Consider the following 26,734-nt stretch of genomic DNA (forward strand, 5'->3'; position numbering starts at 1 on the left):
TCATGTAAACTTCAGAATTTAGAACCTTATTTTTAGGCATTATCTTGGCTACCTATTTAGGCTCGAAAAGCAAAAAAATATCAAAAAATACAACTTGACTCCATTATGACCCTTTCATGGAGGTAGTTTTTATCCGCTAGTATTTTCCCTTTGAATCTCTTTACAATTCGAAATCAAATTCAAAACTCAGTAGAAGAAAGGAAGAATCGACTTACTACGGTTGTAATACGAATAAATACATATATTTAATTATTTTTATTTACATAATAATTGTTTGAAGCTCATATTCCAACAAATTTTTAAATAAAAACATTAAAATGTTGAAAATGTTCATATATTTTAATAGGTTTTTGGCACTTTATTGAGGAATTACTACATACATAGTCGAACTGAACTTGATATTTTGAAATTTAAATTATTTATCAAAATTAAAATTTAACTTGAAATTTATAATTATTTAGTCATATTTTGCATAATTCTAAGTAGATTTTGTAAAAAATCAAGAAAGAAAAATTTTAACGTGCTTTATTTTTTCTTTTTTATAATAATACATATTATTATATAATTAACATATTCATAATGTTTCACCCTTTCAAAAATATAATCCTCCTCCTCTCAAATAAACGTACATATGGGTGGCCTCTTTTTTCAAAAAATTAAAATTTGAAATTTTGGGCTCAAATATTAGAGATTTTTTCAACCTTCAACGATATATGTTGTCTATATCTAGTCATGTGATTTTATCCCAAGCATATGGGGATTCTAAATTTTTGTCCCTATCGTTATCCCAATTGAATTTTTTTTTGGAATTTAAAAATTTTTTTTCTCCATGTAAACTTAAATTTTAATTTTTACCACTAAAATGCAATATTTCAACAAATTAATGAGTAATAATATTTTAATTTATAATAAATATTATAAATCTCCTCAATTTAATGTAATTATTGTATTAATTTTTGTTGAAAATATAAAATCTTCAAGTAAATGATGTGAATTTAATATTTTTAGAATGTTGTTTAATTGTACTATATTATGCATGTAAAATTTTGTTACAATACATTTTATATGGGATCCCCATTGCCCAATTGAGAGAAAATTGAGAGGTGGGATTGGGCTAGCCCAATTCAAAATATCCCAGGTGGAAATAAAAAAATTAACAATTCAACATAAAAAAGCATCTTAAATAATAATGATAAAAAGAAATTTTGTATGAATTTCAATCAAATTTGTTTTTATTCAACTTAAGAAATCACTTCATTAATGAAAGAAGTCGGGTTCACAACATATCCCGATCTTGAAACGAAACAACATGTTTTTTTGATGCCCTAAACGGGGGGGGTCGCCAGCAAAAAAAAAAGATGTCAAAATTTATCCCAAAAATTTAAAAAAAATCGAAGAAAGTGCATCCCAGGGATTATAAAATTTAAGTTTTCACATCTCTACTATATCAGACCTCCTTTCTTTTTGATACTTAACATTGTTCCTAAATCTTAGCCGTTAAGGCTGTTCTGAAAATATTTTTTTTCGAAAAAATTCGAAAAAAATTCTTAAAATTCAAAAATCCCTTAATTCCTGAGGATTTTGGAAAAAAGTTTTTACATGAACATGTGTATATTATATGAAGTATATTGATAAGGTAAAAATCAAATTTTATTGCATATTCATCGAGAAAATAAACTAACGAATCCCTCAAAATTGAGAGGGTAATCCTCCTCCTCTCAAATAAACGTACATACGGGTGCACCCTTAAATAATATATTATTTTTTAGTCATAAGAATAAAAATATAGTAGTTATAAAAGGAATTAGACTTCATATATTAATTCTTTTTCTCTGTAGATGTGGAACGTTTGCTTTTCGATCTCTTTCGATGAACTTGAAAATATAAGTTATTATCGCTGAGAATCCTTTCCGAAATAGGAGCTTTACGTTTAGGAGGATTGTCGGATGAATTTTGTTTTTTATTGTTTGATTTTGTTGTTATGGAAGATTTTTTCTTATTTTTTTCAGAATTTTGCTTGCTATTAACTGAAACTTGTTTTGACGGCCCAACAATAGCATTTGTAGTAGGAAGAATTCCCAATAACGAGCGCATTTTCGATAATTGTTTTTCAATATGATCAAGAAGGTCCAGCTTATGTTCTAGATTACTAGACATTTGATTTGTAGAAGGATAGTTTTGATTTTCTGGTTCTAAATCTGTAGAGTCTGCAATATTTGAATTTTCGGAGCGAATTGGAGCATCTGAACCTTGATTTGTATCGGCTTGCTCAAAATTAGTTTGAATTGGAGTGGATGAATTAAAATCTGGATGATTTAATGTTTCATTAAATAATGCCATAATTTTTTCTCTTTTTTCATTAATAAACTTAGTGATCATTGTATCTTTATCTGTTAGATTGATCGATTTGAGTATATCTGCATCATGAACTGGAATATTTTCGAACAATGAACTCGATTCTATGGAACCATATGGAGAAATCTCGTTCTGAGCCAAAGAAAGATCACTTACGTTGTATTGTTTGATAGAAAAAATTGTTTTCTCAAGTTCTTTTTGAAAGCAGTCAAGAATATAATTTTTGTAGCTATCAGTGATAACGGTTTTTATATGGCGCTCGATCTTCTGGTTATTTTTGATGGCGTTATATTTATCTAATTGGATTTGAGATATCTTCTTAATAGCTTCATAAATGTTTGGATGTTTTAACGAAGAAAATTCTGAATGCATACTCTCGAGGCAATCATTAGTGAATATTGCAGTTGCATTATTATATTGAGATATTAAATTGTAGTGCGGCAACCAAACTTTGTTGAAATAATCAATATAATCTTTGATCGAATCAACTTTATTTTGATTAATTATATGCATTGTAAGTACAAATTCTTCATGAGACATGAATGGAGTAATAGAATATAGCTTAAATAAAGAAGTTTGTAAAGTATTGAAATTTTTTGTATAAAATGCTACAAGTTTCCTGTGTAAAGCTTGTTTGAAATGAAATAGGCATCCAATTATACGGACTTTAGGGAAAATTTGTTGAAGTGCCTCTATCATTCCCTTTTCAAAATCACAATGAATTTGAATTAGCTTTGAAAATTGAATACCCTTGACAGTAAAAATATATTCAAATGCCTTCTTATAAGATTCAAATGTGCGGTTTTTCATGAATATAAATAAAAGTGGTAGATATTGATTTGTTGAAGGTTCACAAATCATAATTGTTAGCATCTGTCCTTTTTGAAAATGTTTTGGTGTAATTTTAAAAGTTCCATCGCAAAATAAATCTGTGGCTTCTTTTGCAAATTGAATTGCCTTCTCAAAACCAAAAAACATCGTCTCACAATTTGCTTGAAAATCATGGCCAATGAAAAACTGCTCGCCATTTATTAAACAAAAATTAGTAATTTCATCGTCTGTAATTTTTTCTCCAACAGAAAATTTAGTTAGTATACATATCATGTGTACGGAGGCACTGCGCGCCTCCTTACCCATTATATGTGAATTTGACACTTTACGAAACCGTTAACGTATATTTTACAACACGAACGACAACACTAACTTAGCCTTAAATATTTATAAAGCCACCAACCACTTCACCTCACTAACGTTTTCACAAACGACTTCACTACTGTAAAAAATAAACGTTCTCACTTACAAAAGTATTGCAACTCCTCCCATTGCTGTGCTTCACATAACAGCTCATAATCTTCTGACTCACTTTCTTCTTCATATAGGTCAAAGTCACTGTCAAAATAAATGTTAGTAAGTTTTGACAAAGCTAATGAAACACGTTTACCGTTTGTATCGTATGCTTGTATAAACTTTCCATTCTTCATTCCTTCATAAACGCTCAAACTAACTTTACCCTTTCTCCCTCGTATCTGATAGAATGTATTTTCACGAGGAACGAAGAACATATTCTTGAACTCATGATCGTTGTAGTTTGTTATCTCAATAGTTTTCGTCATTACATCCAAAATAAAATAAAAAATAATTTTAAAAAATAAACTTAAAAATTAATGATATCACCACTCCCACACGTATGAAAACATAGCACAAAAATAAATTTAGGTGAAGTGGTGAGATCTCACCTCTTTTTTCACCTCTTTTCTCACCCTGTTGAATTCATTGCTTTATAACTCTCTTCCTTGGTTTCTTTTTAGTTGCTTTCTTCACGTCTGTCTCCAACTTGACTGTCTTTCTTCTTCGTCCATAATGATACCAATTACTTCCACCAGTCAATGGGTCAAATGGTCGTTCATAAGGGTTTCCATACATTCCATAAGGTCCGTATGGAAGAACTACTAGTGGAGAAGAAACATTTTCTTTAGTTCCATCGACTCTATTTAAATGTATTGTTTCACCTTTCATCTGGTCATTAAAGTCTTTTGCGTGTTTTGCAAACTCATCGTCCTTTCCTAAAGCATTTTCTGACTCAGTCGCAACCAAATTGGATGCTTTATTTATGAGCCCTATTTTATTTAATCTTAACTTCTTTGCAACCCAGCCTCCAATCTTTCCTTTATTTGCATCTAATGTCTTCGAAACCCTTCCTCCACTCATTTTATTTACTGCGTCATAAGCTCCAAGTGCTTTTACTCCAAATGCTAATGCTTTTGTTCCCATTGCGCCTAAAGCTGCCCAATCTACCATTTACACCATATTAAAATCATCTCTCTTCAATATTATCTCATAAAAGTTCTCATTACTGGAGAAAGTCAATGAAACATAAGCGTTCTCACGGGCTTCGCCCTCACCGCTTTGCGGTCTATCTAACTTCTTTCTTATCTCATCTATACGCTTCAAAATGTCTGAACAATTGCTAACATCTTCTACAACAGTTATTTCATCATGAATGACCTTCAAGAACAAGCTCATTTAATATGCTATTAAAATCATCTCAATAATGAGTCCATCCTTTCCGTCTTTGGGTAGCACAACATCTTTCATTGAAGAAGGTTCGACAAGTCTTATGTTAAACTTACTGACAAAGTTTGTTATACTATAATGCTTCGGCGGCGAATACATATAGTTTGAAAGACATAATATAGATTCTTCAGCAAATTCACTTATACTGGATTTTATAACAATGTTCTCACGAGACCAAATACCACCAATTGACAATCTTGTAAGCAATCCTGCTGAACCTTCTACTGTAAACGTCGATGGTAACATTCCACGAAGGTCATCTATTGACATTGTTGAGTCACTGAATTTAAAGATTTTCTTAAAGCAATCGTCATTATCTAACCATGCAATAGCTTTGAAGTTTTCATTCGAATATACATCTGCTTCATTAAATGTAAAACCTGACTTCTTTGCAGAGACGACTTTAAAATCTATTGAGTTTGTTTCAAAATTATATGCTATGGTAACTTCTGAAGGTAATGGATGCCCTTCCGCAGTAAGTTGTTCTCTCACTACCGTTTGAAGCTTTGTATTAAAAACTTTCATGTCATCTCCTGTATCTAAGTTCACATACACAGCAACAGGGAAACTATCTTGCTTCTTTGTTTCATCATTATATCTCAAAACATTAAAGTTCTTCAATAATATTGTTCTTCCTGCTGGAATACTTCGAACCTGTCTGATTTCAATAGCTTTCTCACCTCCTACATACTCTACCCAGTGTCTTGGATATTCATAAGTATACTGACTTTCTTGAATTTTGGTTGGTTTCATCATAACATGTTCATAGTATATCTTTATACTCTTGTCAGTTAGACTCGGTGCTATGTTCTGAATATTTCTGACTTGCATTTTTAATGGAGATAAAATGAAGCATTTAATACATGACGTAGATGAAGACATGAATGAAACTACAGACAAACTTAACTCTTCTCTTATTCTTCCTTTCAGCAAAGATTATGAATTCTGTTCAAATGGCGTTTATTTCTATTGTGGAAAGATGGGTTCAGGTAAGACATTTAACCTCATTCGTCATATACTCATAACAGAGCGTTTAGGAAATGACTCATATTATGACCAAATCATTATATCAGCAACTTCAGACTCTATGGATTCAACAGCGAAAACATTTATGTCAAAAGTTCAAGCCTCTGTCGTTAAAGTTCCAGACAGTGAACTCATTGAATTTCTTCAACGTTACATTCGACGTAAGAGGAAATATTATGCCATCGTAGAGTTCATACAGTCAGGAATGCAAAAGACTTCTGAGGAGATGGAAAGAATTATTGACAAACACCACTTACGTCAATACTCAGGAGTTTACAATATGAAACGACTTACAAACTACATTCTGTCAAAACTTTCAAAATACCCCTTCAAAAAATATCCTTCAAACACTCTGCTCGTTTGCGACGACTTCGCCGGAAAAGGTTTAGTTTCAAAGCCTGACTCACCATTAGCTAACATCATTACTAAAGTCAGACATTACCATTTAACTGTAGCAATACTTATGCAAACATGGAGGTTTTTAGCTTTAAACATAAAACGTCTCATAACTGACTTCGTTATCTTTCAAGGTTTCTCACGCTATGATATTGAACTCATTTGGAAACAGTCAGGTATAACATTACCTTTTGAAGAAATTTGGGAAGCATATAAGTCTCTCATCTCTCCTCGTTCATACCTTGAGATTCATATCATGACTAATACCATTAAAGTCAAAAATATTCCATGGGAACGACCAACATTGTTTTAAAGTTTAACCTTCAATTGACTGATGGTAAACAAATTCCATGCATCTCTGTCGCCATTTCTGTTAATATTTTTGCTGTCATTCATATCATCCACTTCCCCATCCGTTAGCTTTTGAGGATATGCGTTAGAATAGCTGTTCTTAAATGAAGGCTTTTCACCTTTGAGAGCATAAACTCTATAACTTTCTGCATACTTTATGTTTGAACCTCCTGAGCCATCATTGACATAAATTTTTATAGGCTTCCACTCTTTGTTCATGTTCCTGCTTCTTCCCTTAGCTCTTTTGTTCAGTAGTTCTACATCTTTATACACAGCTCCTGTCTCAGTGAATTCAACAATATTTTCATTCGTTAGCTTTACATTCAAACCCTTGTCGAGTATATTGTTCATTTCATACATATAAAAGGTTTTTATTCTATATGAAATGAGAAGCAAATCCATCTTAGCTGGTGCCGTTAATGTTCCAATTGAACCAACATCAAATGTTGACTCACGAACGACAAACAATATTGTCATAAAGAACTATAGTTCGGAGTGTTTGAAAGAAAAAGAACCAGAACTTAAGTCGGTGAATTTAAACTTAGCTTCAAACGCTAACGCTACATCAGATGTTAAGTTAGAGTATCCACCACTGGACCAAATTCTTTCAAGAGAAGCCAACGACAACCCTTACACAAATGTTCAAACAAATCCTTCAGATAACGTAGACCATTACTTTCTTCAGTTATACCAAACAATTTTACTCAAAGACGATAAGAAGCTTTTGACAAATCTTATAAGCAAGAACCAAATAATTCTAACAAAGGAGGACCTTGAAAATGTTATATCACGAATAACAGGGAAACAATGTGTCATTGACTATCTCGACCCTGAAATCGAATGCTGTGGTCAAACTCCACTATTCATGAAAATAGGTAACATCCGCATCATTGAAACACCAGGAACTACAGGAGTTGAGTTTAAATATAAATATTCGAATGAATATACAAAACTTTCAACAGAATATAAGCTTTGTTTGAAATATGTTTTAGTAAATTAAAGCAGTCAGTCAAAAAAAATTTCAAGTTAGCAATTTGTAATATCTGTCCAAAACTTCTTCAACAGTATCGAACTCATCTTCATAATGCAAACCTAATCTTATTGACTTGGTGCAGTTTTCACTAACACAATATTTTTCTGTTCTCTTGACTGACATAACTAACTCATTTGTTTCATCAAACAGCAACAACCAAAGTTCATGACCTAATACATAACATTCATACTTTATATTTTTAGCTCTGAGTTCTCTTGTAAGCTGTTGCATTTAATATTTTCTAAAAAGTCAACTTCAACAGTCATTCGCACTGGTGCCTTCAGTTCTACAGGCTCTCCTTGAAAGTCAACAAGTCTGAATTGCATGTCTTTCAAATTATGAGGACTAATGCGAACCCATTTACCTAAATGAGTTGCTATGACAGGAATGTTTGGAATGAACATTGAATTGACTGCATAACAGAAGGATTTATATTCTACTGAACCTTTACTATTAACTCCTGAAATGCCTGTGACATTAGCTATTTTTGACTCAATGTACAAACAATTGCCATAACATACATATGGAACAGATTTCATCTCAATCGTTTTGTCAACACTTTTCAAAGGAAATGTCATATGGTATGCTCCCAGAAGCAATTGAACTCTATGACTCATTCGTGTTATCTTAAACTCCTTCACATAACTGAACTTCAATGTTCCCTCAGAAGAGAGTTCGACATCTATGTTGTCAATAGTTTCTTCATTTATGAGAGTATCTATGACTCCAGCAATTTTATCTATTCTATACCCAGCTCTGTTAGGAAATGTTATAACACTTATTTTGTCATCTATTTCAATCTCTATGAAATCTGTTTCATCTGTTATGACAAAAGTTGCGATAGTATTGAAGTCAACAACTCTGAAAGCAAGCGCTTCATTCTGAAGACCTAAGTTTGTTTGTAGCTTTACTGTCCCGTATTCGTTTGGGTCTGTACTTTGCAAATAGAACAACATTTTATTCTCATTAAAATATGACTATTGCTGCATATGCGTATGAAACAAATGAAGCAAGAAGAGCACATGAACTAGTAAACGAAAACTCAACTTTAACCATTGAAGGCAATGATTTAGTCATTGACGATGGAAAAACTAAAAAAGTCATTGATTTCGATACTTTTAACACTTATGACCCATTCATTACAACAAGCAAAGTTCCTATCATAAATGATGGAACGGTGCAATATATAAATTCTACAGTAGATGCCTCATTAGTGAAAGTATTAAATGTTCTCATTGAATTGTTAAAGAGCTTTCGATTTGACGACAACATTAAATGCCTAAAGAATTTAGTCATGAATGAGAAACAAATTCTCGGCGTTGCTGGTAGCAGTAATGATGTACACCTTATGACATTAGAATATTATAACGAACATAAAGATGAACTGAAAGGAGAGAAGGGTGACACCGGACCTCAAGGCGAAAACGGTTTGGATGGTGAAGATGGAAAGGATGGAAAAACTGCTAAATCATGGATATGGAACCTTATAAATACTGGTTTAACAGCTGCTTCATATGGAGTTCTTCAATACCAAATCGGAAAGATATGGGCGGTACTTGGTGAAGAAGTTTTAGATGACGTTAAAAATGCTTTGAACTTCATTTCAAATGGTTCGGATACTATTAAAACTTTATCTGGTTGGATGCAAAAAACAAGGAGTCAAATAGATACTGTAAGACGTATAGCAAACAATGCACGTACGGGATTGGATACTTTACGAGAAGCACAAAATACACTAAAGGAAGCAAATGATATTCTTGGCTCAGTATCAGACATGCATGAAGATTGGCTTAAAGGTATTGACAAATCTTTAAAAAATCACAGTCAGTCTATTGCTGACTACAAGAAAAGTATAGATTTTTTACATAGTGCTATGGACGTACATGATGGAAGCATAAGGAACTTACTTAATGCTAACAATAACTTACCAGGAACTATTAAAGCATTTATAAAGTCCTTTGTAAAACCTGGTGCTCTAACATTTAGGTCTTTGAGAGCAAGAGCATTGAAATCAAGAGATGCAGAAACTCCAACAGAACCTACAGAAGGAACTGAAACAACAGAAACTCCAGAAGAACCACCAAAACCAACAGCTAATGAAATATTGTTCGAATATTTTCCAAGGTACTCTGTTCTCATTGCATACATTCAAGAAATACTTAAGAAAGCAGACTTGACTTTAGGAGATGATGAAAGTTCTGTATATCTTTCGTTCCAGTTTCAAATAGCAGAACTTTTGAGACAGATATGCTTAATGTATGACAACATCTCTGATTTCACAAGATATGATGACGACCATGACCCCGAACACGGTGAAGAAGAAGTTTTACAAACATCCATTAAGACAGGAAAGGTTTTAACACAAAGTCTCATTATTGACACCAAAGATGGTGAAGTGGATGTTCTTCAAGAGCTGAAGAAAAATACTTCTGAAGGAGGTGGTGGTAGGCATGAACTTGAAATAAATGAGATAGAAGAGAAATTAGCCGAAAAGGCAGATAAAAACCATGTTCATTATATAAGTTCAGATGAACAGATTATAACGGATTATCATGGATATCTAACACAGGATGAAGAAGTGAAGACGAAAGATGTTAATGAAAGAAGATATAAATTCATTCGTGCTAAAGGTTATGACATACGCTGTACTGTACAGTATGACACAGGTAAAGCACCAGAAGCATTTGGTTATAACAATGAAATTTATGCTTCATACTTCTTTGTTAACGGTGTATTAGTTGAACCAAGATTTACATTGAGAATAAGTAGAAAAATAACGTTTGAAGATGCTATTAAAAGTAAAGCTGACAAAGATGAACTTGACGCAACGAACAAAGTTTTGAAATCTCATAAACACAATATCTCCGATATAAATGAACTTCAGGCTACGTTAGATAAAAAAGCAGATAAAGAACATACACATGAATCCTTCACTACTGTTAGAGCAGACGACATAATATTGAACTATACCCTTGGTTCAAGTGCACCTTTAGAGAATCCAAGTACAAGCGTAAAAGATACACTAAACTCCTTAAATAACAAATGTATGAATATCGAAGGTCATGTCAGAAACTTTGAAACACATGAACTACCAGCAATGTTAGATAAGAAAGCTGACAAAGAACATACACATAACTCCTTCTCAACTGTTAGAGCAGACGACATAATATTGAACTATACTTTAGGTTCAAGTGCACCTTTAGAGAATCCAAGTACAAGCGTAAAAGATACACTAAACTCCTTAGATAACAGATGTATGAACATTGAAGGTCATGCCAGAAACTTTGAAGCATATGAACTACCAACAATGTTAGATAAGAAAGCAGACAAAACAGAGCTTCAAACAATGAAGACTGAAATATTTCAAACCATATATCCTGTTGGTTCTATTTATACGTCAATGAACTCAACAAATCCAGCAAGTGTTTTAGGTTTTGGTGAATGGAAGCAGATTGTAGACAAATTCTTATACTGTGCTAAATATTCAAAGCAAACAGGAGGCTCAAAGAAAATTAAAGAAGCAAACCTTCCACCGCACACTCATACAGGAACGACAAACTTTTCTGGCGACCATATACACTCATTAAGAGACCATCCATTATACAACTCAGAATATGAAGCTGGCAATGACGTTTTATCTCCATCTTATAACAATTCAGCAAAAAAGACTTTTCGACAAACTGAACCAGGAGGAAATCATTCACACACTTTCACAACAAATCCAACAGGCTCGGGTGCAGATTATATGCCACCATTTGTGACTGTATTCGCATGGTACCGCGTTCAATGAACGCGCTTGAGCCTAGAATAAAATCTTTAACTTTTCATAAATGAGCATGAAAGAAGTATTCGAACAACATCCATGGAGGTCATTTAAGAAGTTCAATGAAGCTGCAAAAAGTTGGGGATTTACTAACAGAGCTGAAGTGAAAAGGTTCTTTGACAAAAATGTTGTACATCAAACAAAAATAAACCCTTACGACTACTTTTTACCAATTTACTCCAACACTCCTGACGCATACCAATTTGACACTCTCATTCAAAGCAGAAAAGGAGGACATAAACCATTCCTCATCTTCATTAATGTTAACACTCGCAAAGCATATGCATATCCAATGAGGAATAAAGGAACTCGTGAAGTGTTAAGAGTTTTACAAAAGTTTGTAGCAGAACATAGCCCAAGTACTTTAACATCAGACCAAGACAGTGCATACCTCAGCAATGAAATCACAGATTTTCTCATTAAGCATAACATAACTCACTACACTACTGAAGACCATAACCATAACATACTCGGCATCATAAACCGCTTCATAAGGACTCTCAGAGATTTAAATCAAGAGCGAGACTTTACCGAAGAAACAATGAAACATTTTCTCGAAGTATATAATTCCTCAACACATTCTACAACAGGACATACACCAAATTCAATGACACAACAACAAGAAGAAAAGTATATACAAAAGAAACGAAGTCAAACACAAAATATCAGAAATTCAACACAATTTACCCTCATTCCTGGTACAAAAGTTCGTGTAGTTCTTGACGACAAACCGTTGACAAAGAAACGTTTAAGGTTAAGTCGAAATTATTATATCGTAGACTCTACGCAAGGTAATGGATATCTTATAAAAGCTGCCGACGACTCTATTGCGTTTTATCCTCGTCATAAATTAGTCGAAAGTAGTAATGGCAAACTTGCTGAAACCATTGACGAAGCAAAGCGAGGAGTGGTTATTGAAATACTTGGCTATAATATAAACGATGACACTTATAAAGTAAGATATGAAGGAGGTGTTGAAGATGTTATACCATCTAAGAACTTGAGAGAGTCAAAGCCAACACATCTGGGACCATTAGAGCGGGAGTACTGGAAAGACAAAAATATGCCAGAAAGAATAAGAAAATTCTTCTAAACTAAATATATTTTATGTCTGAAGTTAATTAGTTAATAATGTAGCGGATGAACTGCAGAAATATATTTTAGGGTAGATGGTTAGATCTAACCCGATATCTAACCTCATTTCTACCCCCATGAATTTTCATGAATTTCCTTAAGATAGAAAAAATAAAGTTAGTTTTATTTTTATTTATTTTTTTATTTTGTATGTAAGAACAGAAATGTCAACATTAGAGAACACAACAACTGCTATCGTTCATGAAGCCATAAATGAAGAATACGAATACATACAGTATAACAAACAATTGAGACTCATTCGTTCAGTCAAAGATGACATGTACCAAATGCAAAGTATAATGAACGCTCTTCGTTCTACAAAGCAAGCATATCATTGGTTTGAAAACCAACAGACAAAAGAACTTTTAGAAGAATTTCCTCATAGGATTGCTTCCCTCGGAAAACCGAGAGAAGAGATTCCGTACGAAAATCGCAAGAATTTGGCTCCTGGTTTGAAAGGTTATTATGTTCATAGACTTTTAGTAAACGCTGTAGCAATGTGGGCTTCACCTCGTTATGCTTGTTATATTTTCATGATGTTAGATGAACTATATAAAGCAGAACGTGGAGAGATGGAAAAGAAACTTCAAGCAAAAGATGAAGTCATTGAATCCAAAGACAAAAGCATACAGAAAAGCATACCGCGTTCAGTACCAAAAGGAAAGGAAAAGAGTTATAAGTATATGATATATACTGAAGAGTTGGAGAAAGAAGAAGATAAAGATATGGTTATGTTACATTTAGTCAGAAGAAACAACAAGAGCTTTTATGACTTAGCTAAGATATATAAATCTGACAGAAACTGGTTCTATCGTGAAAACTTACCGATTTCAATGACACCGAATGAGCAAATAAAGGAAATTGTCAAAAATACTCTTCCTCAAACACACTATGACATCAAAGGTTGTACAATACTTACATTCAAAGAAGACTTAACATTATTGAAGGAAAAAATAACAGAATATTTCGATAACTTCAAAGAGGAAGAATAAAAAAATCTAAGCTAATTTTATTTTTTTTTATAAAATATTATCTCATATGAAAGAACATGAATTTAGAATATTCGGAACTCATGACAGAAGAAGAGAACGAACAACATGTAAAAGATTATGCAAAATTTCTGAAGACATACAAAGCATTTAAACAATATCTAAATGCTTCTAAAGATTATGCAAAATTTCTGAAGGTATATAAAGCTTATGAAAAAGCGTATGAAAAGTTTATACATTGGGGAATTGTTGTAAAATATCCATATGAAGACTAACCAAAAATATATTTTTGCTTAAATAGCTTCAGGGTCTATTTCTTCAACCATTTCACTTCCTTCGTCAATGTCAATAGAAGCTTCTTCAACCTTTGGTAAGAATTTCTGTATAACATCTTTTTTTGTTATTGTTTTCAGAGATGAAGGATAATATTTCACATTTGTTTCACCTTTCTTATATTCTTTCTGTTCGGAAAGATTTAAAGCAATACTGAAGAAGTCAACGTTAGAGTTCTTTATAACAGTATAGTGTGTATCTTTGACATTCACGAAGAAACCCTTTTGTTTCAAAACTACTGCTAACTCTTGTGAAGTATAACGTTTGCGGTCAATGACGATAGCTAATGGTCTGACATACTGACCGAACTTAGATTCTTTCACAAACTTCTTGTTAAAGATAACATTAACGTTTGCAGCAACATTGAACTCATTCTTGATGGCAGTAGCAAGAGCATTGTATGAAAAGAACTTGCAATCTTGCATGTGTTTCATTAAAATAAAAATATTAAATTATTTTGAAAAATAACTTAAAAAAATCTAATCTAATTTTTTCAAAAAATATTTTTTATTTCCTACTAAAGATGTATCGGAAGTTGTCTAAGTTAGAACACTCGGAAATAAAACAACTTCTTACAGAAGCTAATATAGATGTTGCAAAGCATTACGCAACAAACAAAAAAGCACTCGCTGACTTCATTAAAGACTACAATGGTGCAATAAGTTATGATAGAATTCATGAGTTCATAAAGCCGCAACGCGGCGAGGACGAAGTCCATGCAAGAGCATTTCCTTTAAATGACGTTGCTATTGACTTATATCATAGACGTTCAGTACCTCATGAAGTAAGAAGAGAAATGTTTGACATAACAAATGCAAACGTCGGTGAAACAAGAAGAAGAGACGACACACTGAAACAACAGAGAAGAGAGATGTTTAAGAGCGCTATAGAACAAGTTCGCAAAGCTAACGATGTCCTTCGTTCCATTGACGACAAACCAAAAGAAGGTGAGAGATGGTTAAAGAAAGATGAAGAGAATAGGAAGAGGAATGTTAAGACAGGCAATAGACTCATTGACTTTAACATCGAAGCTTTAGATGAACCAAACAGAGACTACTTACACAAACATTTCGGTAAGGTTTTCATGAGACTCTTAGAGAAGATTAAAATAAACTCCCAACAAAGATGGATGGTATGTTATAAACTTGGTGGAAAGTATGAATGTTCTACGTTAAACCTCAATAATATTGGAACATTACTACATCAGCTCTTGAAGGAGAACTTTATATCAGAGATAGAAGCAAATGCTGCAGGTATTGTTGAAATGCACTATGACTTCTTCTTGACAAACATAAAGAATCTTACTGAAATAAAGATGTATGATTTAACAGAATATGAAGGCTTAACGATGTCAGATGTAAAGAAAGGCAAACCAAAAAAGAGACCATATAGAGATGAAAGCACACTGACAAATGACCAGAAAGCCATTTTGGAAGCTCTTAAGCAAACAGGAAACCCAGCACTTATAGAAAGCTTTTGGAAAGATAATGGTGAAAAGAAGTTTTATAAGAAGAGAAGCGGTCAGTTCTGGAAGTATCTTTGCACATTACCTATAAATCTTGAACGCTACCAAATCTTCAATGAATTGAACAAAAGAACTGCAGCACTTATGACAGAGGACAATTGTTTCGTTTATGCTTGCATTCAGGCTGGAGTAAATGAAGAAACTATTGACCACATGAGAGAAGTCATTCGTGTTAGAGACTTTCCTCAAAGTAAAGTACAAGAAATTTCTGACGCAACAGGTATAGCATTTAATGTTACCATTGGTTATTTCAATGACTCAAGACATAATGAAATAAAGAGATACATACCAAAAGAATGTGAAACTGTTAGAACTATTGACTTACTTCTTGTTGAAGACCACTACATGCTAAATGAAAGACTTCCAATGACAACATATTTCATTCGCAACTATATAGAAATCTTGAAGGAGTGTGGTGGAATGAACATTGAGAAACAGATGAAGATTTATACAAAGAGAGAGAACAAATATGTAGTTCGTTATGATAGAACAACACCGTTATGGGATGTTATGAAAACATTGTGGGAGTGCAAATATTTCGAACCTATTTCTTATGGAGAACTTTTCACATATACGACTGACTTATATAAACAGAACCTTGCACCATTTAAAGATTTGACATATGCTCCAAAGTATTGTGTACAACTGAAGAAGAAAGCCGAGTCAAAAGAAGTAAATAAAAATAAGTGCAAGTTCATTCCTGAGCACGTTTTCTTTGCTGACTTTGAGTGTAGCACAGACGGCTTTCATAAAGCTTTTAACATCTGTTATGACAGTGAAGATGGTTCAGTGAGTGAAAGCATTTGGGGTCAGAATTGTGCAACAGAATTTTTGGAAGACTTCCTGACAAGAGTTTAGTATATTTCATAACCTCAGCTATGACATAAACTTTATCTTAAGACACATGACAGAAGTGAAAGGAACTCCCATCATTAAAGGTTCACGAACAATGCAAATAACTGGCTTATATAAAGGAAGGACAATTATTATAAAAGACTCTTACAGTGTTATAAATAAGAAGCTTAAACTATTTCCTGCTATGTTTAACTTACAAACAGGACCGAAAGAAGTATTTCCATACAACTACTACAGCAGTGTTTTGTTAGCAAATGACAACAGAACTGGTGTCATTTCTGAAGCATGTAAGTTTATCCGGGATGCGGATACATTCATGAAAAACATAGATTCCATCAAAGGTTGCAGAATAGATGAAAACCATTTCGATTTAGAAAAATATAGCTCATTTTATTGCAAACAGGACGTAAGGATTTTAAAAGAAGGTTTTGTTAAGTTCAGAAATGACTTATTGAAAGAATTTGATTTAAACGTATATGACTACGTTAGCATTTGTTCAATTGCTAACAAATTATTTGAGAACAGAGTGTACTTCCCGAATGGAAATTTATATGACCTCTCAAATAAACCAAGAGAGTTTATTTCACGCTGTATTCAAGGTGGAAGATGTATGCTGTCAGATAACATGAAACAAAAGAGCGAAAAGAAACTCATTGCTGACTTCGACGCTGTTTCATTATATCCATCCGCTATAGCAAGACTTTATACTTTAGAAGGAATTCCAAAGGTTATGAAGAAAGAAATGTTAAGCACAGAGTATCTCATGAGACATTTATTCGATGATGACCAAAAGGAACCCATTGGTGAAAAGTTTATGTCTGGCTTCTTTGTTCTCATTAAGATAACAGAGATTGGAATACATAGACACTTTCCTTTAATAGTTTGTGACCCTGAACTAAATCCAGAACTTAACGTTCCCAGAAGTTCAAACACTTGCTGTTTAATGTATGTTGACCATATAACATTACAAGACCTCATAAAATATCAAGGTGTCAAATGTGAAGTGTTGCAAGGATACTATTACGATGGAAACAGAGATATTAGAATAAGAGATGAAGTAAAGAAGTTGTTTGAGTTAAGGTTAAAGTATAAGAAAGAAGGAAATCCTTTGCAAGAAAATATAAAGCTCATTCTGAACAGTATTTATGGCAAAACTATTCTATCTCCTATTGAGTCAAAAATAACCATAGTAAATGACAAAGATGCTATAAGATATGCCATCAGAAACTACAACCATATAGTGAAGTTCGAAGGTTTGGATGGTTCAGATAAAACTATTTTCAAGCTAACGAAAAGCATTTGCAGACACTTTAACTTCTGTCCACTTGGTGTTAACATTCTGTCTATGTCGAAGAGAATAATGTGTGAAGTATTCTGTACTGCTGAAGATATGGGACTTCAAATATTTTACCAGGACTGTGATAGCATGCATATTTTCAATGAAGACATACCAAAGCTTGCAGCAGAGTTTAAGAAGAGATACGGTCGCGAACTTATAGGAAAGAACCTTGGTCAATTTCATTCTGACTTCGCAGAAATAACACCTGGAAAACAAAGTTTAGCATACAAGTCAATATTTTGTGGAAAGAAGACCTACATAGACTTACTCACTAACGATTTAAATGAAGTTGCATTCCATGCACGTTGTAAAGGTGTAAAACAAGACGTTCTTGCTTTAACAGCTAATGAAATGTTTCCTGAAGCTATACAATGCTATTACAATGAAGATAAGAACATTCACATACCTGTTGGAACATATGACAAAGACTCTGAGTTCAGTTTAATGAAACTTTACAAAGCACTTTATGACGGTCAAGAGATTGGATTTGACTTATGTAAGTCATGTCAACCTTGCTTTGAAGAAGTTTAACTTCTCAATAACGACTAAAACAAGCTTTATTCGTAAGTTGAAGTTCTGAGGTCATTTATTTTTGTCAGCAATGAGGTCATTCGTGATAAAAATAAGCCGCTAGCGGCAAGGGCGAAGCCCATGAGGTCATATATTTTTGTCATTTATGTATAACCATTGTCTCTCTTAAACTTTGCAATAGACAGCTTTGTTCTTCTTCCTTCTACATCTGTAATGTTTATATAATCTTTGTTATACTGTCTTAAGACATTCATTCGTCTGTATTGAGTTCCCATGAAATAGTAAAAGGCATCTTCACTTGGGACATAGTAGTAGTTCTCTAACGTGTGATATGAGTATTGTATAATTTCAACAGCGTCTTCAGGAAGAGAGTCAACAATGTCAAACCAATAGCCATTTGAACCAGAAATATTTCTCATGTTTTCTCTTCTTGTCGTCCATCTTAAGTTCGAGATATGAAAGTCTCCTCTGTCTCTGTTTATATGGTCTACTTCACGAAGTCCTTCAGGGTTCGGAATGAAAGTTTCTGCAACTATTCTATGTTTCATCAGCTTGTGTTTGTTTAAATTTACACAAATATAACCATCTCCTTGGTCAAACTCACTAACAACTCTTTTATTGCTTATACGTCTAATTGGATAAGGGTACTCTGAAAAGATTTCATAGTCATTGTCATGTTCGAGTGTTTGCCAATGTCCTTCACCTTCCATGCCTTTCACTCAAATAAAATTTTCAGAAAAAAATAAAACTAGCGTAGATTTTACAATACTGCGATGGTAGAGTTTAAGAGTTGTGCTTCAATATAGAGACAGTCCTTATGGTCTGGAGGTAAGAACACTGGGCAGTTATGGTCATGAGTGGAGAACATGTCTATCCAAAACTCACGATTGAAGCCAGTTAATTTATAGTATTTAGGGTTAGGAAGTGGTGAATTTCTTGTATGACCAATGAACTCATTTTCAACTCCTTACTTAAGTTTGAATATAATATGCTTGTTTTCTATCCCAAATGCCAGGTGTTACAATCTTTGAAAATTCATTTTTCCTCGGAAGCATTGCATCATAATTGAAAACATTCTTGAAATCATCACTTGGTTCAGAGATTTGAAATCTTATACGTAATGGATTTTCTTTCTTTTTAGCTACTTCATTGAATGGTGAATATATAACAAACTGACAGTCATGAGTTCCATCTTCATTTTCATTAAATTCATAATGAAAGTCTATAAGTTGTGGCTGACTACCTTCTTCTTTCAGTTGTGCAAGAAACTCACGTAAAGGCTGTAAAGTTTGTACTTCAATGTTGAACTTTTTCTCGAACATCTCATTAAATGAAATCATACATTGTTGCAATGTTGTATTGTCTTTAAAGTATTTGTATATGTGAATGTTTTGGGCGTTTAAAGACTGTTCGTCATTTTCTATCTCGACTTGAAGTATAAAGTCAACTTTCCTAAATGCATGTGTTATATACATAGATGTTATGCCAATGTACTTCTCTTCATTTATGTTCACAATCCAGTCTGTTGGAAACTTAAACGTTACTCTGTTCTCCTTTATTTTGACGTCAGGGTTTTCACTACTGAACGCAACAGATAAAGGTATTTGTCTATACATTTAATTCAGATAAAAATAAACCATTTACTCTTTCTTTGCTTCAGCTTCTTTAGCTTTTGCTTCAGCTTCTTCTCTAGCTTTCTTCGCCAGCAAACGTGGGTTCTTTTGTCTTCCAGCAGCTAATGCAGCAAGTTGTTTTTCACTAAGTTTTCTCTTTGGTCTCTCTGGCTTTTGTTCTTGTTTTTGTTCCTTCAGTTCGGATAAAATTTGCTCACGAATTTCTTTCTTCAATGCTTCAAAATCTATGACCCCTTGGGTCTTGTCCGTAGGACTTGTCTGAGTCATTTGACTGCAGATAAAAAACAAAATTAAAACTTTAACTGATGTAAAATGAGCTTGTCAAAATCAGAGCGAGAGTCTATTATATTAAATGACGCAAGAGGAATACAACATCCTTTCTATTACGTAAGTCAGAGTAAAGATGGTAAAATATACGTAAGAAAAAGAAAGGTTCCATTAGCGAATGCAGAAAGCGACAACATTAAGGTGCATGGCACCGAGGGCGAAGCCCACGAAGCCCATATAAAACCTTCTGTTCAAACTGAAAAGTCAATAGAACCAGAAGAAAAGAAGCCAGATGTACTTTCAATAACGAACCAAGAGCTTATTGCAAAGTTCGTGAATTTCATTGAAAAACAAACCGAGTCAAAGAATCCTGACCCGCCAGGGAAAGAAGTTGAGACAAAAGAGAATGTACAGTTCATTGAAAATGTCAAGAAACAACTTCCACCACGAATGTCAAGAAGAAGAGTGAGAATAATGAAGTAAAGAGATATTTTTATCCGAAGTAAATACATGCAGAACGAACAGTTAAACGAATTTACTCCAGCAGAGCATATTCATCAGATTCGCTCATATTTTGATATCATAGACAATGCAGTTCAAATTGGTGACACTAATAGAAAATATTCTGACGCAAAGATTCCATCACAACCTGGAACTGCTAAAGATAACACATGGGTAACATTCAATCTCTCACCTCCTGGTGAAAATATGTTGGACCTTTACAATACATTCATTACGTATAAGATGGAAGGTCAATTTATTGTAGATAAAGAAATTGGTTCAGGTTCCAATAAAACAAACCCACCAGGATTTTGGATTGGTTTCGATGACGCTTTCTATGCAGTTGCTGGATATCAAATCCTTGCAAATGGTCGTATCGTATATTCTCAAGACAACGCAAGAGAAGAAGCATATATAACTTCAAACTCACAAACTACCGAACAAATAAAGAAAGTAGATGTTTTCTCAAAGACTCGACATGAAGATGTATGGAGTCATTCGGGAACATGCAGAACAGGACAAATTGTTAGTGGTCCAATTACAGCAGGAAAATCATTTGATTTTAAGCTTCGTTTAAGAATTCCTGTTAGAAGATTCCTTCCATTAGAAGCTTTGATTTATTCCAGCTTTTGCAGGAAACATTCAGCTTAAAGTAAAGTTCAGTAGCGACGCCTTACAATGCACATCTATATCTGTAAATGATATCATTGCTTTCAATCCAACTCTTAAAGTTGCATTTGCTTCAGATTCAAATCCACCGACAAATAAATTTGTTCCATGGAATGAACCATTCACTATGATAACGAAGGCAGTAGAAGCTAGTGGAACAGTTACTATTACAACTGTAAACCAGCAACTATTTCGAACAAAGATGGATTTTAATGAATGTTTCATTCATCCAAAGTCATTCTCTTTAGACCCTAACATTTATACAGAACTTGTAGAACATTATACAAACGAGGCTTTATGTTTTCCTGTTAAAGTTATGGATTGGATTCCTATGGACGGTTCATTCTCAAAGAATACAGATAGTTCAAGTGCAACATTTACAGCAGCTTATACGCCTATTAATGTTAAAAGTATTTGGGCACTATTTAGAAAGAAAGACAACTATTATGTTAATTTTGAGAACCCTAAGTTTAAATATCTTCAGCTTTCCATGGGAGCTTATGGAAATATGCCTGCAGAACCTGAAAAATCATATGGACCTGTATTTTATGAAATGGTTGCGAACGCTTGCAATACAAACAATGATATGATAGGATTTAATGAAGATGTTATGAGGTCATTGGTGGATGATGGTAGTGTGGAACATAAATGGGATAGCTATGACAACACACATTTCTTATGTGGTTTTCCAACAGAAGTGGACTTTTGCTTCCAGCAAGGTCAAACATCTACTGCTCCAATAACATACAAATTGTCTGTTAAAGGACCTATTGAACTAGCAACTGAAAACGTACCAAAGCCACTTATTGGATTTATGAGGGATTGTTGTTTTGCCATTCAGGTAAGACAGTCAGGCATCCCAATAATAAGATTAGATGACTATAACTTAGCTACGGACGACAGTGAGGAATAAAGGATGAACGTTTATTTTTAAAGCTTATAAATGAGTTCTTCATCAAGCTCTCGTGAACCTTCACCATCTATGAAACAAACTTTACCAAACGATTATGGAGCACCTATTGAATATTTCTTACGAGCTGCACAATGGCAAAGAGCAGTCTCACCAAGGTTAGGTGTTCCACCAGCTCCTGTCAAAAATAGCATTTGGTCAAGTCCTTATATAAGATATGGTCTCCCACTAGGTTTGCTAGCTACAGCAGGAGCAGTTATGATGTTGAAAAGAAATAAAGCAAATGTTGTAAATAATACTGAAGTAGCTGAAGTTAAACAAACTCCAACGCCTTCACAAGCAAAACCTTCAATGACTCCTGAACCTATGGAAGTACAAACTCCTGTTCAAAAGTCAACTCCTAAACCGACTCCAACATTTAAACCAGAACCTACTCCTCAAATAAATCGTAAAACTCCTGCGTTTCCTTACTGAAAAAATAACGTTATTTTTATTTAATATTAAAATTTTTATTTGATTGAAATGACGACTAAAGTCACTGAAGCAATGAAACAAAAGTTTTTGGTAGAATACATTAAATCAGGAACTATTCCAGAAGGTTTTTACATTCATACTATGAAGGATGGTAGAGTTCAGTTTAGAAAGATAAAGCAACCATTAGATAAAGAAGGAATTTTGAGAAAGATTAAACTTCATGAGGACAACATTGCTGAACTTAGGAAGAAGTTAGAAGAGTTGGAGAAAGGAAGAGAGTTATAAAGCAATGAATTCAACAGGGTGAGAAAAGAGGTGAAAAAAGAGGTGAGATCTCACCACTTCACCTAAATTTATTTTTGTGCTATGTTTTCATACGTGTGGGAGTGGTGATATCATTAATTTTTAAGTTTATTTTTTAAAATTATTTTTTATTTTATTTTGGATGTAATGACGAAAACTATTGAGATAACAAACTACAACGATCATGAGTTCAAGAATTTGTTCTTCGTTCCTCGTGAAAATACATTCTATCAGATACGAGGGAGAAAGGGTAAAGTTAGTTTGAGCGTTTATGAAGGAATGAAGAATGGAAAGTTTATACAAGCAATAGATACAAACGGTAAGCGTGTTTCATTAGCTTTGTCAAAACTTACTAACATTTATTTTGACAGTGACTTTGACCTATATGAAGAAGAAAGTGAGTCAGAAGATTATGAGCTGTTATGTGAAGCACAGCAATGGGAGGAGTTGCAATACTTTTGTAAGTGAGAACGTTTATTTTTTACAGTAGTGAAGTCGTTTGTGAAAACGTTAGTGAGGTGAAGTGGTTGGTGGCTTTATAAATATTTAAGGCTAAGTTAGTGTTGTCGTTCGTGTTGTAAAATATACGTTAACGGTTTCGTAAAGTGTCAAATTCACATATAATGGGTAAGGAGGCGCGCAGTGCCTCCGTACACATGATATGTATACTAACTAATTTTCTGGACTTATTATAAACTTCCCTGACCAATGAATCTTTAATTAATGGGTTTTCATCAGTACCAACAGCAAGTTCTGTCATAAATTTTTTAATCTGCTGAAAAGTGCCGTTGTCTTCAGAAAATTTTGCCATTGCCTTATTGTATATTTCTGTCAGAGTCATTGATTTATGAAGATCATTTTTTTCATTTTGTAACTTTAGTTAGTATAACTAAGTCGTGTACTGAGGCACTGCGTTCCACCATACGCAATACTTGTGAATTTGACACTTTACAAAACCGTTAATGTATATTTTACAACACAAACACAAACACCAACTTAACCTTAAATATTTATAAAGCCGCCAACCACTTCACCTTACTACTGTAAAAATAAACGTTCTCATTTACAAAAGTATTGCAGCGCTTCCCATTGCTGTGCTTCACACAATAGTTCATATTCTTCAGTATCGCTGCTGTCACTCCAATCGTCAGAGTCAAAGTCACTGTCAAAATAAATGTTAGTAAGTTTTGACAAAGCTAATGAAACACGCTTACCGTTTGTATCTATTGCTTGTATAAACTTTCCATTCTTCATTCCTTCATAAACGCTCAAACTAACTTTACCCTTTCTCCCTCGTATCTGATAGAATGTATTTTCACGAGGAACGAAGAACAAATTCTTGAACTCATGACCGTTGTAGTTTGTTATCTCAATAGTTTTCGTCATTTACATCCAAATAAAATAAAAAATAAACTTAAAAATTAATGATATCACCACCCTCACACGTATGAAAACATAGCGCAAAAATAAATTTAGGTGAAGCGGTGAGATCTCACCTCTTTTTTCACCTGTTTTTTCACCCACTTGAATTCATTGCTTTATAACTCTCTTCCTTTCTCCAACTCTTCTAACTTCTTCTTAAGTTCAGCAATGTTGTCCTCATGAAGTTTAATCTTTCTCAAAATTCCTTCTTTATCTAATGGTTGCTTTATCTTTCTAAACTGAACTCTACCATCCTTCATAGTATGAATGTAAAAACCTTCCGGAATAGTTCCTGATTTAATGTATTCTACCAAAAACTTTTGTTTCATTGCTTCAGTGACTTTATTTGTCATTTTACTCTAAGGTGAAGCTAGCACAGCGATAATGGATTTCATGACTTTTAGTATTTCATGCAATCTTAACAGATAGCCTTACAAGTACTTCCAGTGTCCCTAGCTGTCCATCCTTTTTATATAACTCCATGACATTTATAATCTCGCGAAACTTAACAGGTAGCATAACAGATTAAAATCAGATGAGGTTTTGAACCAAAATTTCTAAGCAACGTTGTCAAGGATTTTGAGGAACTAGGGACAGAGTGTGGCAAAGTCCAAGATTTAATTTATCTTCACCTGTTTCATCAACTATCTCATCTAATATGCCAATATTTTATTCATAACTCGTGGCAAACTCACTAACTTTCGTTATGTTCATCTGCATGCTTCATCTGATAGAAAGTATGACTTTCATTAACTCTGTGAGATAATGAAAACTACTAGGGACAGAGACCATGGCAAAGTTTATGACTTTCATTATTTCCAGAACTTAATGAAAACTACTAGGGACAGAGACCATGGCAAAGTTCATGATTTAATTTATTCTCTCACTAACTTCAGCACAAACTCCAACACTAACGACAAGTACTAACTCCAACACTAACGACAAACACTAACAACAAACACAAATGACAAACACTAACATCAAGTACTAACTTCAGCACAAATGACAAACACAAACTCCAACACAAATGACAAACACTAACGACAAAAATAAATGTCCTCACTTCTTAACAAAGTAATATGTGCTTCTTACACCACCATAACTCAAACGTTTCTTTTCAAACATCGATTGAAACTTATTTTGAGCCATTGGCTTTAGTCTCTTTTTCTTCAAATACGCCAAGAAATCTTCTTCACATCTTTTCACTTCATAGCCTTCTTTAAACTCCTCCTTGTTAAGTTCTATGAAATCCTTTATATCATTCTTTGTTGCAATGGCTTCTTCACGAACGACATCGTGAACTATTTCATCATTGCATTCATGTATGACCTCCTCACTGTTCTCATGAACTATTTCATCACTGTTCTCATGTATGACCTCCTCACTGTTCTCGTGAACTATTTCATCATTGCATTCATGTATGACCTCCTCACTGTTCTCATGAACTATTTCAACACTGTTCTCATGAACGACCTCCTTACTGTCTTTCATAAGCGTTTCAAAGTCTCCTTTACTCATTACTTCAATCTCATGCTGTTCACAATAGTACTTAAACTCACTGTATATGTCTTTGTTGTATGTTATATTGCTTCCCATGTACTCCATGAATTTTTCAAGCACTTCCTCATAATTCACTGTTTCTTTCTTTCCACGACCTTCTAATATCATACTTGCTTCATAAATATAACTTCTTGCAGAACCGTCTCGCTTTCTACTTCTCTTCACAAATTCTCTCATCTTGCCACCAAATACATTTGAACTACATGCAAAGAATTCATTCTCCTTCGCAAATTCTTTATATCTTCTGTAGCACTCTGTACAATTCCATCCGGATACAAACTTTTCATAGAACTCCTCGTAAAACATTTGGTAAGGTGTTTTGTTCATTTCGATGAGTTCTTGTTTAGCCCTGGTGAATGGTATCTTCCTTACATCAAATTCACTTAAATCTTTCCTCATGAAGTACGTCAGTAAGTTTGAATAAAACTCTTCATTAAAGCTTTCAATGAGATTTGAGAAATATTCGTAATTTCCTTTGTATCTGCTGCTTACGTCAATGACAACAAATCTTCTGTCGTCTTTATCAATCTTTACTGAGTTGAAGTTGTTAGATATCATGATGATATTACAAACATTCTCTATCTTTCTTACTGGCTGACACTTCTGATTTAAGTCCAACTGAGTCTCTGTTACTATTGACTTTAGTGCGTCGTGGTTCATGACCTTAGACGTATCGCATGAGCTTAGTTCATTGCATACGATGAGCTTCATGTTCTCAATAGCAGCATTG

The 26,734-nt window shown here is 33.7% G+C and overlaps 19 protein-coding genes and 1 pseudogene across 20 annotated transcripts, besides 6 other annotated features; 13 read left to right on the top strand and 7 right to left on the bottom strand.

The window, feature by feature from the left end:
• Positions 1–638: part of a mobile genetic element that runs on past the window's edge.
• Positions 639–1,746: 1,108 nt separating this feature from the next.
• Positions 1,747–3,441: a mobile genetic element.
• TVAGG3_0805570 (MULE transposase domain-containing protein) lies at positions 1,819–2,895 on the bottom strand (the record flags this gene model as incomplete). Its single annotated transcript, XM_001297283.1, has 1 exon — positions 1,819–2,895. One exon carries the CDS (start codon positions 2,893–2,895, stop codon positions 1,819–1,821), a length of 1,077 nt encoding a protein of 358 aa, XP_001297284.1.
• Positions 3,442–23,678: a mobile genetic element.
• On the bottom strand, positions 4,654–4,878 carry TVAGG3_0805590 (uncharacterized protein; the record flags this gene model as incomplete). Its single annotated transcript, XM_051247496.1, has 1 exon — positions 4,654–4,878. The coding sequence occupies one exon, from the start codon at positions 4,876–4,878 to the stop codon at positions 4,654–4,656; it is 225 nt and encodes a 74-aa protein (XP_051082971.1).
• On the bottom strand, positions 4,879–5,565 carry TVAGG3_0805600 (uncharacterized protein; the record flags this gene model as incomplete). The annotated part of the gene is made up of 1 exon (XM_051247497.1): positions 4,879–5,565. A coding segment is annotated over one exon (687 nt), but the record flags the coding sequence as incomplete, so codon positions are not given.
• Positions 7,088–7,671, top strand: TVAGG3_0805610 (uncharacterized protein; the record flags this gene model as incomplete). The annotated part of the gene is made up of 1 exon (XM_051247498.1): positions 7,088–7,671. A coding segment is annotated over one exon (584 nt), but the record flags the coding sequence as incomplete, so codon positions are not given.
• Positions 7,927–8,352, bottom strand: TVAGG3_0805620 (uncharacterized protein; the record flags this gene model as incomplete). The annotated part of the gene is made up of 1 exon (XM_051247499.1): positions 7,927–8,352. One exon carries the CDS (start codon positions 8,350–8,352, stop codon positions 7,927–7,929), a length of 426 nt encoding a protein of 141 aa, XP_051082974.1.
• Positions 8,709–9,231, top strand: TVAGG3_0805630 (organellar and viral DNA polymerase type B; the record flags this gene model as incomplete). The annotated part of the gene is made up of 1 exon (XM_051247500.1): positions 8,709–9,231. A coding segment is annotated over one exon (523 nt), but the record flags the coding sequence as incomplete, so codon positions are not given.
• Positions 9,861–11,525, top strand: TVAGG3_0805640 (keratin-associated protein family; the record flags this gene model as incomplete). Its single annotated transcript, XM_051247501.1, has 1 exon — positions 9,861–11,525. A coding segment is annotated over one exon (1,665 nt), but the record flags the coding sequence as incomplete, so codon positions are not given.
• On the top strand, positions 11,566–12,651 carry TVAGG3_0805650 (integrase core domain containing protein family; the record flags this gene model as incomplete). Its single annotated transcript, XM_051247502.1, has 1 exon — positions 11,566–12,651. One exon carries the CDS (start codon positions 11,566–11,568, stop codon positions 12,649–12,651), a length of 1,086 nt encoding a protein of 361 aa, XP_051082977.1.
• On the top strand, positions 12,857–13,684 carry TVAGG3_0805660 (KilA, N-terminal/APSES-type HTH, DNA-binding family; the record flags this gene model as incomplete). The annotated part of the gene is made up of 1 exon (XM_051247503.1): positions 12,857–13,684. The coding sequence occupies one exon, from the start codon at positions 12,857–12,859 to the stop codon at positions 13,682–13,684; it is 828 nt and encodes a 275-aa protein (XP_051082978.1).
• TVAGG3_0805670 (uncharacterized protein) lies at positions 13,975–14,448 on the bottom strand (the record flags this gene model as incomplete). The annotated part of the gene is made up of 1 exon (XM_051247504.1): positions 13,975–14,448. The coding sequence occupies one exon, from the start codon at positions 14,446–14,448 to the stop codon at positions 13,975–13,977; it is 474 nt and encodes a 157-aa protein (XP_051082979.1).
• Positions 14,538–14,961, top strand: TVAGG3_0805680 (organellar and viral DNA polymerase type B; the record flags this gene model as incomplete). Its single annotated transcript, XM_051247505.1, has 1 exon — positions 14,538–14,961. A coding segment is annotated over one exon (424 nt), but the record flags the coding sequence as incomplete, so codon positions are not given.
• On the top strand, positions 15,906–17,533 carry TVAGG3_0805690 (annotated as a pseudogene). Its single transcript has one exon. A coding segment is annotated over exon 1 (1,628 nt).
• On the bottom strand, positions 19,905–20,165 carry TVAGG3_0805700 (uncharacterized protein; the record flags this gene model as incomplete). The annotated part of the gene is made up of 1 exon (XM_001294238.2): positions 19,905–20,165. The coding sequence occupies one exon, from the start codon at positions 20,163–20,165 to the stop codon at positions 19,905–19,907; it is 261 nt and encodes an 86-aa protein (XP_001294239.2).
• TVAGG3_0805710 (uncharacterized protein) lies at positions 20,211–20,648 on the top strand (the record flags this gene model as incomplete). The annotated part of the gene is made up of 1 exon (XM_001294239.2): positions 20,211–20,648. One exon carries the CDS (start codon positions 20,211–20,213, stop codon positions 20,646–20,648), a length of 438 nt encoding a protein of 145 aa, XP_001294240.2.
• On the top strand, positions 20,676–21,119 carry TVAGG3_0805720 (uncharacterized protein; the record flags this gene model as incomplete). The annotated part of the gene is made up of 1 exon (XM_051247506.1): positions 20,676–21,119. A coding segment is annotated over one exon (444 nt), but the record flags the coding sequence as incomplete, so codon positions are not given.
• TVAGG3_0805730 (uncharacterized protein) lies at positions 21,826–22,248 on the top strand (the record flags this gene model as incomplete). The annotated part of the gene is made up of 1 exon (XM_051247507.1): positions 21,826–22,248. The coding sequence occupies one exon, from the start codon at positions 21,826–21,828 to the stop codon at positions 22,246–22,248; it is 423 nt and encodes a 140-aa protein (XP_051082982.1).
• On the top strand, positions 22,279–22,719 carry TVAGG3_0805740 (repellent protein 1 family; the record flags this gene model as incomplete). The annotated part of the gene is made up of 1 exon (XM_001298673.1): positions 22,279–22,719. One exon carries the CDS (start codon positions 22,279–22,281, stop codon positions 22,717–22,719), a length of 441 nt encoding a protein of 146 aa, XP_001298674.1.
• On the top strand, positions 22,768–23,004 carry TVAGG3_0805750 (uncharacterized protein; the record flags this gene model as incomplete). The annotated part of the gene is made up of 1 exon (XM_001298672.1): positions 22,768–23,004. One exon carries the CDS (start codon positions 22,768–22,770, stop codon positions 23,002–23,004), a length of 237 nt encoding a protein of 78 aa, XP_001298673.1.
• TVAGG3_0805760 (uncharacterized protein) lies at positions 23,170–23,490 on the top strand (the record flags this gene model as incomplete). The annotated part of the gene is made up of 1 exon (XM_001298671.1): positions 23,170–23,490. The coding sequence occupies one exon, from the start codon at positions 23,170–23,172 to the stop codon at positions 23,488–23,490; it is 321 nt and encodes a 106-aa protein (XP_001298672.1).
• An 18-nt stretch (positions 23,679–23,696) lies between the features above and the next one.
• Positions 23,697–23,900: a mobile genetic element.
• Positions 23,899–24,578: a mobile genetic element.
• Positions 24,579–25,503: 925 nt separating this feature from the next.
• TVAGG3_0805790 (uncharacterized protein) lies at positions 25,504–26,049 on the bottom strand (the record flags this gene model as incomplete). Its single annotated transcript, XM_051247508.1, has 1 exon — positions 25,504–26,049. The coding sequence occupies one exon, from the start codon at positions 26,047–26,049 to the stop codon at positions 25,504–25,506; it is 546 nt and encodes a 181-aa protein (XP_051082983.1).
• A 36-nt stretch (positions 26,050–26,085) lies between these two features.
• Positions 26,086–26,734: part of a mobile genetic element that runs on past the window's edge.

Source organism: Trichomonas vaginalis, chromosome VI (genome assembly GCF_026262505.1).
Source record: "Trichomonas vaginalis G3 chromosome VI, whole genome shotgun sequence".
Taxonomy (NCBI): Eukaryota; Parabasalia; order Trichomonadida; family Trichomonadidae; genus Trichomonas; species Trichomonas vaginalis.